We start from the raw sequence: 15223 nt of genomic DNA on the forward strand, positions 1-15223 counted from the left end.
GTCCTGGAGTGGGTTGCCATTTCCTACTCCAAGGTCTGTTATTAGGAGTTTGTTGTTTCATTGCCCTTCAAAGGTGATTGACAATTTCTTTTATCGTGTTTGTTTATTTTAGTTTTTTGTGACACAAGTAATCCACACATACACACACACACATATATATAATTCATTTTGGAAAATGAGAAGATGCAGATAGGTAAAAAAATAAAATAAAATACAGATAACACAGTGATTCACTGTTAACCTTTTGTTATATAATAATTCAGACGTTTTTGGTATTATGACATATATAAATGTACATATAAGATATACGTAGGTATATCTATATATATCATTTTTTCAACATATTATTTTCACTTTACAATATACAATGAGCATCTTCACATGCAAGCAAATGAAACAACTCTATTAAATGAGTGAGATCAGGTCAAAAGATGAAATGATGGTAACAAGAGTCACATGTAAAACATTGAAGGATTGGAATAAAATAGTAGCAAATATTTCACAAGAAAACGCAGACAAAAGGAACCAATGCTGCAATATTAATAACAGAAAATAGTCGAATTCTGGGGAGAAGTGCATTAAATGGGATATGGATGGTCCCGAAAATGCTTACGGTTAGAAAGCAGAGCCCTAAATTTCTTTCTCAGACCCCTTATCTCTTCCAAACACCTTTCCATCCCATCTCCCTCTCTTGTCATTCCTTCATCCTTAAAATGCCTAAAGTCTATGTCCTCTTTAAATTCCTCTAGAGACTGAAGCAGCCTTTGCCTAAAATTCCCTTCTGTTTGCTGGCGTTGGAACTCTCCATAGGAGCGCTCTTCCTGTCTCTTTGGCACGTTGCACTTGGGTGTTCCTTCATTTTCTTTGCAGGATTTTTGCATGATGTAGTGATTTCCTGCTTAGGTCCAGGGAGAAAATGTAAGTAAGATTGCTTCACTTCTTTTGATTCAACCTTGTCAGTTTCTCTTTGAAGCTGGTTACTCGCCTGATTCCTTACCCCTACCACACTGGTCCAACCCTCCTGAAATTCGAGATGCCGCCCGTTCCTCTCCCACCCCTTCTCCACCTCCTTTCTCCTCCTTCAGCAACCCACCATTTCTCCAGCAGACAAGGTTAAATGGCCTCTCTGATGGGCGGGAGAAGGGGAGCGGACAGGGAGGTGAGCTATGAGGCCACAAATTTAACCCAGCTCTCGACCTTTCCAACACCCTCCCTGAGAGACTGCTGAGTGCCTGCCTCACACTGACCAGAGACGGTTTGGGATAGTTTCCTTCTCTTTTTCTTGCCTCGAGAGATCTGTGAACACAGACCCTCAGACCCGCTGGCAGAAAGGAAGGAGGGGGGAGGAGGGAGTTCTATATTATCCTGAATCCAGGATCCTCACCACTGTTGTTACCCCAAATTTCCTACCTCCTGTTTCCCTTCCTGGTCCTATCCTTTCCTACTGGATCTCTGTGCCACCCCCACCTCACATCCCTCACCCTCGGGCCTAGTCCTATGAGGACCACTGTCCCCTCACTCCCCACTTCACTGGATCCCTTGACCAGCAGTCAATGAGATGAACTATTTTCAAATTCTCTAAATTTATCTGTCTCCACCTCAGGATTCCAGCCTTTCTCCACACACCAGCCCATACCTCATTTCCTTCAATGGAGTTGGGGAAAGAAAAGAAGAAAAAAGGGAAATCTTACCAGTGTGAGGGAAGCTGATTATTTCTAAACTACCACTAAATTTCTGGGTGTCTCTCAAGAGACTTCCACCTACTCCAGCCCCACCCTCCTTCAGAAATACAATTATCTTCACGGGGGTTGGGGAAAGCAGTCCTAGACCTTCTCCAGTAGTAGATTCAGCCACTACCACCCCAAGAGTTCCAGTGGTTCCCTCACACCAACCTGCTGGGATTTAGATTTTATGTCCTCTTTCTCTTGGTCACAAGCAGGAACACCTGCAGGGCAGTAAGGAGCTGGTAGCCAGAGGAGAAAGAATCCCAGAAATACAGGGACTTCACGCCAGCTCCTGATCACGTGAGGATTATGTCATCCTCCAACTCTGGTCCCCACTTTCCTCTCCCACCAGCTGTGCTGGAGAAGTGGAGCAGCTTACCAACCTCCCCCCACCCCCACCAGGCCCTGTCATTCATTTTTGTCACTGCTAATTCCAGAGGTCAAAAGGGGCCCCTTCTCCCTGTAGTTGGAATTTGCCTCTCTCTGATTACCATAGTCATATTAACAATTGTTACTTTTTAAATGGTTGTGTTGGAGAGAGAAGACGATTCATTCTCTTCTAAACTACAAGAACAGAAAGGTAGCAGTCTTCCTTTCACCCGCCCTCTCCTCAGTCACTAACAGCCATCATTTTCCTTGCACTTCAATTATTGCAACCAAATTGGAGGGGATGGGGTAAATTAAGGAAGGAAGTAATGATTGGGATTGTGGTTTGTACTTTTGTTCTGATAATTTCCTATTCTTCCCCCCATAAACATATATTCCTTTAATAATCAGAAATACAGTAACAATACATGCATTTATAAAAAAGATTCACGATAAGAGGATAAAAAGATCCAGCCATCTGTTTCTGTTGCTGAGTCATAAGAAATGTAGACTCTCCAACCAGATACATTTTTGGAAATTTAAAATGTACAGAACAACTAGAGGCTACACTTTTGAGGCACTCCTGAGTATGTGGAGGCCTTTTCATTAGGCGAGCTCCTGATTCCATAATGCTACACACCTTGTCCTTAGATTTTCAGATCTCAAAAGTCAGTCATAAAATTTTACTACTTTGATCTCAGTATCATGCCTTTTCTCTCCCAGTTTGTACCATGCCCTTTTATCTCCCTTAATACTGTGTTTAAAAGATCCCACCTTTCCTCGGCACTCTTATTTAGAATCCAATAGATTTTCATTTCTCCCATACATCTCTATCTTATTTATGTTTCTTTAGACCTTACTCTGGAGAAAGAAATGGCAACCCACTCCAGTATTCTTGCCTGGAAAATCCCATGGACAGAAGAGCCTGACGGGCTATAGTCCATGGGACACAAAACAGTCAGACACGACTTAATGACTAAACAACAACAACAAAGACCTTACTCCGTCACATTGGGGAATTAGAAGCACTAACAGAAATTGGCCCCATTTAGTCAATTATCACACAAAAGCTTTTGTTGCTAAGACTTTTGGTAGTAATCAGTGAATCTGTTGTTGATTGGTTAGCTTGAAATATATGCAACAGAAAGAGAGATGTGTTCTTTTTTTTAATGTTTATTTACTTATTTATTTATTTTTGGCTATGCTGTGCAGCTTGTGGGATTTTAGTTCCCTGACCAGGGATTGAACCTGGGTCCTCCCAGGCAGTGAGAGCATGGAGTCCTAACCACTGGAACACCAGGGAATTCTCAGCAATGTGTTCTTAATATTTGTTTTTAGGAAAACAGTGGCTCATCATAAATGCAAAGTTGCCACCAACCACTTTTAGGTAAGTAGTTCCAAAAACTATTTAAGAGGAGAAATAAAAGAGATATTAAAAAGAGTGGGGCATTGTAGTTGTGATAGAGGCAAAAGATCTGTTGGTGGGGTGGAGAAGTCCTGAAGCCTCTATAAACAGCTTTTTAATGCAGATCATTGCATTTGTAGGGTTCTTTCTTCCAGTTTGAAAGCAGTCACTCTTTATTAACTGAATAGAGTACAGAAATGAAAGTAAATACCATAGTTCAGGGCTTCCCAGGTGTCGCTAGTGGTAAAGAACCCACCTGCTAATGCAGGTGATGTAAGAAGCGCAGGTTTGATCCCTGGGTCAGGAAGATTCCCTGGAGGAGGGCATGAAAACCCACTCCAGTATTCTTGCCTGGAGAATCCCATGGACAGAGGAGCCTGGCAGGCTGTGATCCATAGAGTCGCATAGAGTCAGACACAACTGAAGTGACTTAGCACACACGGCACCATAGTTCATCCTTCTAATAAGCCTGTTTTTCTGGTATTCTCTATCATTAGCATCTCTACCTTCTATAAAATGCATGTGTGCCAAGTCACTTCAGTAGTGTCTGACTCTTTGCAACCCAATGGCCTGTAGCCTCACCAGGCTCCTCTGTCCATGGGATTCTCCAGGCAAGAATACTGGAGTGGGTTTCCATTTTTGTCTCCAGGAGATCTTCCTGACTTAAGGGTCAAACCCACGTCTCTTATGTCCCCTGCATTGGCTGCTGCTGTTGTCACTTCAGTCGTGTCCGACTCTGTGTGACCCCATAGACGGCAGCCCACCAGGCTCCCCCATCCCTGGGATTCTCCAGGCAAGAACACTGGAGTGGATTGCCATTTCCTTCTCCAATGCATGAAAGTGAAAAGTGAAAGTGAAGTCGCTCAGTCGTGTCTGACCCTCAGCGACCCCATGGACTGCAGCCTACCAGGCTCCTCCGTCCATGGGATTTTCCAGGCAATAGTACTGGAGTGGGGTGCCATTGCCTTGGGTTCTTTACCAGTAGTGCCACCTGGGAAGCCCACAGTAAATAGTGAAGATAGAATTTTAACTAAGGTATTCAGACTCCAGGCTTCCCAGGTGGAGCTAGTGGTTGAGAACTTGCCTGCCAATGCAAGATGCATAAGAGACATGGGTTCAATCCCTGGGTCAGGAAGATCCTCTGGAGAAGGGCACAGCAGCCCCCTCCAGTATTCTTGCTTGGAGAATCCCATGGACAGAGGAGCTGGCAGGCTATGGTCCATAGGATCACAAAGAGTCGGACATGCCTGAAGCAAAGTCCAATTGAATGCATGCACATTCAAACTCCAGGGGTGGCACATGATGAAAGTCAATTCTATCCCTTTTTCATGGATGAAAGGAAGAGCATAGTTCTATCCTCTTTTAAACCGAGTAGAGGTGGAGGCTCTAAGAGAATTACATGCAGAGAAAGATCTGCAAGAAGAGGGTACATACAGAACTGGTGTACAGTTCTTAGTTGTTGTTGTTGTTTAGTCATTAAGTTGTGTCTGACTCTGTGACCCCATGGACTGCAGCATGCCAGGCTACCATGTCCTCCACTATCTCCTGGAGCTTGCTCAAATTCATGTCTGTTGAGTTGATGATACCATCTAACCATCTCATCCTCTGCCAACCCTTCCCTTTGCTTTCAATCTTTCCCAGCATCAGGGTCCTTTCCAGTGAGTCAGCTTTTCACATCACATGGCCAAAATATTAGAGCTTCAGCTTCAGCTTCAGCATCAGTCCTTCCAATGAGTGTTCAGAATCCATTTGCTTTAGAATGGACTGGTTGGATCTCCTTGCAGTCCAAGGGGCTCTCAAGAGTTTTCTCCAGCACCACAGTTTGAAAGCATCAACTCTTTGGTTCTCAGCCTTCTTTATGGTCCAACTCTCACATCCACACATGACTACTGGAAAAAAAAAAAAACATAGCTTGTTACTACTTATTCTGCTGATCTAAAAGAGATAGCAGAGTGAAGACAGAGACATAATGTACTCTCACCTTTGTTATGGCAAGGATGGGTGAATATTTCTGTGTGTTAGGTAGACACCAAGCTGACTTGCTGGTTCCTTTTCCAATAAGGCTTCACACAGGGTGAGGGGACTCTGTAAGTAAATTGTCCTAGAATTGTGCAAAATATGTTAACATAAGGGCTTCCTAGGTGGTGCTAGTGGTAAAGAACCCATCTGCCAATGCAAGAGACGTAAGAGACACAGGTTTGATCCCTGGGTGGGGAAGATCCCCTGGAGGAGGGCATGGCCATGCACTCCAATAATTTTGCCTGGAGAATCCCATGGACAGAGGACCCTGGCAAGCTACAGTCCATAGGTCTATGCCAGCTACAGACCCTGGAATAGCTACAGTCTACTCTTTGTGTTGCAAAGAGTCAGACACAACTGAAGCAACTTAACATGCACACATGCATGCTAAAATAAAACAAATGACAGAAATGATAGACAAACTGGAATCAGGCATATTCTCTGCCTTGAAGAACTAGATAATGAGCAAATATATCAAATAACTACAATGTTTTCAGACTATATAATTGGCAGCACAAGGGTGTGGTTCCTGAGAAAAGGGAAGCAATCAAGGTAAGCCCTATGATTGCTTTGGATTTTGACTAAAGGCATCTTATGGATGGTGGCATAAAGAGGAGGAGTGTTTGCCTTTCTGAGTTGACAATAAAGATATTGGAGGTAGAGGTGGCTGAAGTTTGTGAGGAAGAATGCCAGAGATGAGGGATTAGTACACAAAAACATTCTCCGAAAGTCTTTAAAAAGCTTCCCTCGAGTCCATTGCTATATATGAAGCTGCACATGCATAAAGTGAAACTTCACGAAGGTGGACAAAGAAAGACAAGTGAGTTACAAACCAGACATAAAAGGCCACATATTGTATGATAATATTTATGGTAAATATCCATAATATTCAAATCAATAGAGACATAAAGCAAATGAATGTTTTCCAGGGGCTAATAAAGGGAAGAATGGAGATCAGAGTGCTTAAGAGGTCTGGGATTTCCTTTTGGGATGAAGAAAATATTCTGGAGCTAGTGTTGATAACTATACACTTATAAGTGTACTAAAATACATTAAATTCTACAGTTTAAAATGGTTTAAGGTGTGACCAGTGGTTAGAAGTGGAGTAGTGAGACCCTGAACTCCCCGCTTCCCATAGGCACAACCAAATTACAACTGTTTACAGAGCAACTATATATGACAAAAACCTGAAGACTAACAGAAAAGATTTTCCACAACTAAAGATATAAAGCAGAGAAGGCAATGGTGACCCACTCCAGTACTCTTGCCTGGAAAGTCCCATGGACAGAGGAGCGTGGTAGGCTGCAGTCCATGGGGTTGTGAAGAGTCGGACACGACTGAGTGACTTCACTTTCACTTTTCACTTTCATGCATTGGAGAAGGAAATGGCAATGCACTCCAGTGTTCTTGCCTGGAGAATCCCAGGGACGGAGGAGCCTGGTAGGCTGCCGTCTATGGGGTTGCACAGAGTCGGACATGACTGAAGTGACTTAGCAGCAGCAGTAAAGATATAAAGCAGGAACCACAATGAGACAGGTAGGAGGGGTGGAAACATGTACACATATATAGTAAAGACCCACACCCCTGGGTAGATAACTCACAAATGAAAAGAAAATCACAATTGCAAAGGGTCTCCCCAGGGAGTAAAGGGTCCAAGCTCCATATCAGATTCCCTAGTCCAGAGTTGCTGCACTACGAAGGCAAGTCCCTAGATATCTTTGAAAGCCGGTGGAACTTGTGTGCAGGAGAACTAGATGGCTGTAAGAAACAGAAACTCTGTTCTTAAAGGGTGCACACAAAGTCTAACATGCTCCAAGTCATACTGCAGAGGCAGTACTTTGAAAGGTGCTTGGTTTGCACCCACTTGCTGATCCTAGAGAGCCTCCCAGAGAGGCAGGAGGAAACTGGGACTCCCTCTGGGCCATAGATGCTGCTGGTAGCCATTTTGGGGAGCTCCTTCTACCACAAAGACACTGGTATTGGCAAGTGCCATTTTGGTGTCCTCTCTCTAGCCTATAGCAATAGGAGCTTACCTCCCCACCAGCAAGTTGGCACCAGTTTCAGGCCCTCCAGCTCCATAGCCTGCTGCCCCAAGACCCAGCCCCACCACCAAGCAAATTGGCAATCATGATAGAAGGCAGAGCCTGGCAACCAACTGGGCTAGGGAACCCCATCTACCACTGTGCCCATAGTAGTCCTCTCCATCACAAGAGAAGAGCCCATGTAGCCCACGTAGTGGGCATCTCTGGAGCACACAGCTCTGGTGACCAAAAGGGAGTATGGTATTGGGCCAAATAGTACATCTCCTACATAAGGCTACTTTTCCAAGATGAGGCAATATGACCAACCGCCTAATATATAGAAATGAACACGGAGAATTAGGCAAAATGAGGAGATAAAGGAATATGTTTCAAATGAAGAAACAAGACAAAACCCCAAGAGAAGAAATTAACAAAGTGGAGATAATTTATCTACCCAATAGAGAGTTCAAGGTAATGATCATAAAGATGATCACTGAATTCAGGAGAATGGATGAGCACAGTAAGAACTTCAAAAAAGAGTTTAAAAATACAAAGAATCAAACAGAATTGAAGACTACAATAACTGAAATAAAAAAAATAGAGTAGAAGGAATCAACAGAAGGTTAGATGATGCACAAGAATGGATCAGAGAACTGAAAGACAGAGTAGTGAAAATCACCTAAGCTGAATGGAAAAAAGAAAAATATTTTTTTAGAAAATGAGGATAGTTTGAGGACAAAATCTAGCATACTAATGTCTATATATAAATACATAAAGCAAATATTAACAAGCACAAAGGGGAAAATTGACAGTAACACAGTCATATTGGGGGATTTTAATACCCTAATTATATCATGGCACAGATCATTCAGACAGAAAATCTATAAGGAAACACTGTCCTTAAATGTCACATTAGACCATGTGAATTTGACGGATACATGTAGAGCATTCCATCCAAAAGCAATGAAATACACTTTCTTTTCAAATGCACATGAAACATTCTCCAAGAGAGATCACAGGCTAGACCAAAAACAAGTCAATAAATTGAAAAGATTGAAAACATATCTAACATCTTTTCTGACCACAACAATATAAAGGTAGAAATCAAGCACAAGAAAAAAACTGCAAAAACCACAAATACATTGAGGCTAAACAACATGCTACTAAACAACCAAATAAGTAAATTTAAAAATACCAGGAGACAAGTGAAAATGGAAATATAATGATTTCAAACCTAATGGTACACTGCAAAAGTCAATCTAAGAGCATAATTTATAGCAGTACAAGCTTACCTCAGAAAACAAACCAAAAAAAGCCTTAAGGAAAGACTCTAACCTTACATGTAAAGCAACTAGAAAAAGAAAAACAAAGCCCAAAGTTACTAGAAAGAAAGAAATGAGACAGATCAGAGTAGAAATAAATGAAATAGAGACTAAAAATCCCAAGAAAAGATCAATAAAACTAAGAGCTGGGACTTTGAAAGGACAAAATTAATAAGCCTATAGCCAGATGTATCAAGAAAAAAGAAAGAAGGACTAAATAAAATAAAAAATGAAAGAGAAGTTACAACCAACACTATAGAAATACGAAGGATCATAAGAGATTGCTGTGAATAATTACATGCCAATAAAATGTACAGCCTAGAAGAAATAGATAAATTCTTAGAACTATCCAATCTCCAAAGGCTGAATCAGGAAGAAATAGAAAATATGAAGGGATCAATTACCAGTAATGAAACTGAATCAGTGGAAAAACAAAACAAAAAACCCCCAACAAACTAAAGTGCAGGGCCAGATGACTTCATAGGTCAAGTCTAACAAATACTTAAAGGAAAGTTAAAACCTATCTTTCTCAAACTATTAGAAAAAATTAGAGGGAAGAGTACTTCTGAACTCAATATATGAGTCCAGCATCACCATGATACAAAAATCAGAGATCATAAAAAAGTATTCAGTTCAGTTCAGTTCAGTCGCTCAGTCATGTCCGACTCTTTGCGACCCCATGAATCACAGCACGCCAGGCCTCCCTGTCCATCACCAACTCCCGGAGTTCACCTAGACTCACGTCCATCGAGTCAGTGATGCCATCCAGCCATCTCATCCTCTGGCGTCCCCTTCTCCTCCTGCCCACAATCCTTCCCAGCATCAGACTCTTTTCCAATGAGTCAACTCTTCGCATGAGGTGGCCAAAGTACTGGAGTTTCAGCTTTAGCATCATTCCTTCCAAAGAAATCCCAGGGCTGATCTCCTTCAGAATGGACTGGTTGGATCTCCTTGCAGTCCAAGAGACTCTCAAGAGTCTTCTCCAACACCACAGTTCAAAAGCATCAACTCTTCGGTGCTCAGCCTTCTTCACAGTCCAACTCTCACATCCATACATGACCACAGGAAAATCCATAGCCTTGACTAGACGAACCTTTGTTGGCAAAGTAATGTCTCTGCTTTTGAATATGCTATCTAGGTTGGTCATAACTTTCCTTCCAAGGAATAAGCGTCTTTTAATTTCATGGCTGCAGTCACCATCTGCAGTGATTTTGGAGCCCAGAAAAATAAAGTCTAACACTGTTTCCACTGTTTCCCCATCTATTTCCCATGAAGCGATGGGACCGGATGCCATGATCTTCGTTTTCTGAATGTTGAGCTTTAAGCCAACTTTTTCACTCTCCACTTTCACTTTCATCAAGAGGCTTTTGAGTTCCTCTTCACTTTCTGCCATAAGGGTGGTGTCATCTGCATATCTGAGGTTATTGATATTTCTCCCTGCAATCTTGATTCCAGCTTGTGTTTCTTCCAGTCCAGCGTTTCTCATGATGTACTCTGCGTATAAGTTAAATAAGCAGGGTGACAATATACAGCCTTGACGTACTCCTTTTCCTATTTGGAACCAGTCTGTCGTTCCATGTCCAGTTCTAACTGTTGCTTCCTGACCTGCATACAGGTTTCTCAAGAGGCAGGTCAGGTGGTCTGGTATTCCCATCTCTTTCAGAATTTTCCACAGTTTATTGTGATCCACACAGTCAAAGGCTTTGGCATAGTCACTAAAGCAGAAATAGATGTTTTCTTGCTTTTTCCATGATCCAGCGGATGTTGGCAATTTGATCTCTGGTTCCTCTGCCTTTTCTAAAAAAGTATATTACAGGCCAATATCACTGACAAATATAAATGGAAAAATCCTCAACAAAATATTAGCAAACTGAATTCAATAATACTTAAAAGGATCATGCACCATGATCAAGTGAGATTTATCCCAGGGATGCATGGATGGTTCACTGTCTGTAAATCAATCAAGATGATACTCCACATTAAAAATTGAAGAATAAAAATCATATATGGCAACCCACTGCAGTATTCTTGCCTGAAAAATCCTATGGACAGAGGAGCCTTGTGGGTTATAGTCCATAGGGTTGCAAAGAGTCAGACATGACTGAACAACTACACACATCAATAGATGCATAAAAATTTTTTGACAAAATTCAACATTCATTTATAATAAAAAAAATCTCAACAAAGTAGGGATATAGGGAACATTCTTTAACATAATAAGGACTACATATGACTAACTTTACAGCCAACATCATTTTCAATGGTGAAAAGCTGAAAGCGTTTCCTCTAAGATCAGGAACAAGACAAGGATGCCCACTCTTACCACTTTTATTTGATATAGTGTTGGAAGCCCCAGCTACAGCTATTAGACAATAAAGGAATTAACATTGGAAAGGAAGAAATAAAGCTGTCACTCTTTGCAGGTGACTTGATATTATATGTAGAAAATACTAAAGATGCCATGAAAAATTATTAGAACTATAAATAAAATCAATAAACTTGCAGGGTGCAAAATCAATATACAGAAAACCGTTGTATTTCTATATACTAACAATGAACTATCAGAAAGAAATTTTTAAAAAGTGATTCTGTTTGCAATTGCATCAAAAAGAATAAAATGCCTAGGACTATATCTAACCAAACAGGTTAAAGATATGTACTTAGAAAATGACAAGATGTTGATGAAATAAATTCAATATGACACAAATGGAAAGATATCCCATGTTTATGTATTAGAAGAATTAATATTGTTGAAACTACCATACTCCTCAAGGCAATCTACAGATTCGATGCAATCCCTATCAAAATCCCAATGGCATTTTTCACAGAACTAGAACAAATAATTCTAAAACTTGTTGGAAACAAAAAGGCCCCAAATAGCCAAAACAATTTTGGAGGTGTCATGTGCCCATTTCAAACTATACTACAAAGCTACAATCATTAAAACAGTATGGTACTGGTACAAAAATAGACACATTAATTGAACAAAATAGAGAATCCAAAGATAAACCCATATTTATGTGGTCAATCTAAAACAAAGGAGGCAAGAATATACAATGGGGAAAGACAACCTCTTCAATAACTGGTGTTAGGAAAATTGGACAGCTATATGCAAAAGAATCAGCTGGATTACTTTCTCACATCATATACAAAAATCAACTCAAAATGGATTAATAACTTAAATATAAGAAATGAACCCATAAAATTCCTATAAGAAAACATAGACAATGATCAATTTGATATTGGTTTTAGGAATACTTTTTCAGGTATAGTATTCTCAGGCAAGGGAAACAAAAGCAAAAATTAACAAATGGGAGTACTTCAAACTAAAAAGCTTATGCATAGTGAAGGAATCTGTAACAATACCAAAGGAAGCCTACTGAATGGGAGAAGATACATGCAAACAATATATCTGATGAAAGGTTAATATTCAAACTATACAAAGAATTCATACAACTCAACATCAAAAAACAAAAACCACTCAACTCTATTAAAAATGAGCCAAGGACTTGAATAAGATTTTTCCAAAAAAGAAATACAGATGGCCGATAGACACATGGAAAGATGCTCAACATCACTAATCATAAGGTAAATGCAAATAAAAGCCACAATGAGATATCACCTCACATCTATCAGAATAGCTATTATCAGAAAGACAACAAATAACAAGTGTGGAGAGGAAGTGGAGAAAGGAGAAACCTCGTGCACTGTTGGTGGGAATGTAAATTTGTACAGCCCCTACAGAAAACATCATAGAGATTTCTCATAAAATAAAAAAAAAATAAGTGTTTGTTGTTTTAAGCCCCTAAGAATTGGGATTATTTGTTACATTGCAATACTAAACACAAACAGTTGAACAATAAAAAGGAACAAACTGATGTAGGCAATGACATGGATGAAGCCAGACACAAAATAATATGTACAATATGATTCTATTTATACAACATTTCTGAGGAGGCAAAAACCTATATATAGTAATAAAAATCAGTGTGTTTCCCGGAATAAAATTTATTGGAGTACTAACTGCAAAGGGGCAAATGCAGTAGTGATTATACACTTGTTGTATGATCAGCAGTTGGAGTATACATTTGTCAATACTCACCACTCATTCAAAATGTGTTCTCCATATGTGTACAATTTAATGTATGTATATTACATCTCTAACAGTTGTTTAAGGAAAGGTATCAAAACAAAATCAACACAAGATGAACCTAATGCCTTTGCAAATAAGGAAATCAGTTTGGACTGTAAAAGACTATACAAGAGCCCCTCAATTGTTATAGTTCTGTAGCAGTTTTATCCTAGGTGGACATTGCCTGCAGGCTGAGTGAAAAATGCAATGATACTTTCAATCAGTTCAGTTCAGTCCCTCAGTCATGTCCAACTCTCTGTGACTCCATGGACTGCAGCACACCAGGCTTTCCTGTCCATCACCAATTCCCAGAGCTTGCTCAAACTCATGTCCATTGAGTCAGTGATACCATATGATATTTTGAATAATTGTATGCAATTGCAGAACAAAGAAATAAAAAACTATATATAAATATATATATATTTATGTATATAATATAAATACAAACTGGGAAATCACTGTGTCACTTCATGTGATAGAATTAACAACCCTGATTTTGTTTATTATGAGGTCATTAGGAGACCCTGAAATCTCACCATCTCTGCTCTATCATGTCTTGAATCTTGAAAAGGTGTCTTAGATTTTACTCATGCCAAAAAAAGAAAACTTGTAGGTTTTAAAGCATTTTTATTATAAGATATAGCCCAGAAACATTTAAAATGTATAGGTCAGTGAAATATTATGAGGTGAACACTTTTGTAACCATAATTCAGATCAATAAATAGAACTTTTTCAGCTACCCTAGAAGCCCTTCTAGGTGCCCCACCTTATATGAAACTTCCCCTTTTCCCCCTAGAAGTGAGAGTTGTTCAGTGACCCCACGAACTGTAGCCTTCCAGGCTTCTTGTCCATGGAATACTCTAGGCCAGAATACTGAAGTGGGTGGTCATTCCCTTCTCCAGAGGATCTTCCCAACCAAGGCATCGAACCCAGGTCTCCTGAATTGCAGGCAGGTTCTTTACCAGCTGAGCTACCAGGGAAGCCCTTTCCCCCTGTAAGTAACTACTATTCCTACTTTTATAGTAATCACTTTCTTTGGTTTCTTTAAGGTTTTATCTTCCAAATGTGCATAACTGTACACTATATTCTTGCTCTTTAAAAAAGTATGTTTATTTAAAATCTCTTAATGTAGGCTTTTTCCTCAGTCTCTCTTTTTTTTTTTTCCTTACAAATTATCTGTGGAAGAACTTGGACTTTTCATTTGTAGGATTTCTCACAGTCTGGATTTTGCTAACTACCACTCATGGTTCAACCTCATCCTCTTTCCTCTAATCCTAAAAATCAGCAGCTGTATCTAGCAAATTAAAATACTGACTCCACAATTTATCCTTATCCAAATAATACCATTTGGTAACCACAGGTCTATGGGGGCCAACTTGACTTTTATAGCCATATATTTTATAGTCATCTTTGAGTGAGAGCTTGTGCCTTTAACACTAATTAATCCAACCTATCCAATAATCTCTAGTCATTATTTCTTGAAATTTCAAAACCTTGTCTGAATGTTATCCCTTTGATAGCCATTAAGCTTCCATCTTCCTTTATTGTGACAGCTAAATTTGTCATAATGCTGGTTTAGGCCCTTCTGACTTTGCATCTGAACTATTATGGCACACTATTCTCTGGTGTTCTTCCCTCATCCTCTCTCTTTCCCCTTTTGAGAGGTTTTAGTAAAGTGTCCAAGGTTATACAGCTGGTTAGTATTGAGTCTGGGGGCCAACCCAGGTTTTAGAATGAAGACTGTCTCCATATACCCCTATGTTCTCTCCTGTATTCTCCGTTCAATTACCTTGTTCACAGTTGAATCAATTGATATTTTGGGGCCCCTTCAGATACCCAGCACTGCCCTGTGTGCTCAGAGGAGGGAACTACCCTGGTGAAAAATATACTCTCTCTGGGTAGACCAAATACCCCTTCGCATGAGGCCATTTGGAGAAAGCTAAAGGAAAGGGTGAACTGCCAAGCCTATAGGAGCTAGAAGATAGCAATGGCCAGATTGGCTTGAAATATACAAAGCCTCAAAGACGAAAAGGACCATGACCTGGGCCTCAGCACATGGGCAGGACCTAGAAGCAGGGTGGCAAAGAGAGGAGAATTGTCTGACTGAAGCCAGGCCTGCTATGGTTACCACTAATTACTCTGGCCTATGTCATGCTGCCTTGTGGGTACAGGGCCCCTTCAGTTCAGTTCAGTTCAGTTCAGTTGCTCAATTGTGTCTGACTCTTTGCGACCCC

General features: G+C 40.3%; 1 protein-coding gene across 1 annotated transcript; it reads right to left on the bottom strand.

Moving 5' to 3' along the window:
* Positions 1 to 486: 486 nt before the first annotated feature.
* On the bottom strand, positions 487 to 1739 carry TCEAL7 (transcription elongation factor A like 7). The gene has a single exon (XM_059883791.1). It carries the CDS (start codon positions 879 to 881, stop codon positions 579 to 581), a length of 303 nt encoding a protein of 100 aa, XP_059739774.1. The 5' UTR covers positions 882 to 1739; the 3' UTR covers positions 487 to 578.
* Between the last annotated feature and the right edge of the window lie 13484 nt (positions 1740 to 15223).

Source organism: Bos taurus, chromosome X (genome assembly GCF_002263795.3).
Source record: "Bos taurus isolate L1 Dominette 01449 registration number 42190680 breed Hereford chromosome X, ARS-UCD2.0, whole genome shotgun sequence".
Taxonomy (NCBI): Eukaryota; Metazoa; Chordata; class Mammalia; order Artiodactyla; family Bovidae; genus Bos; species Bos taurus.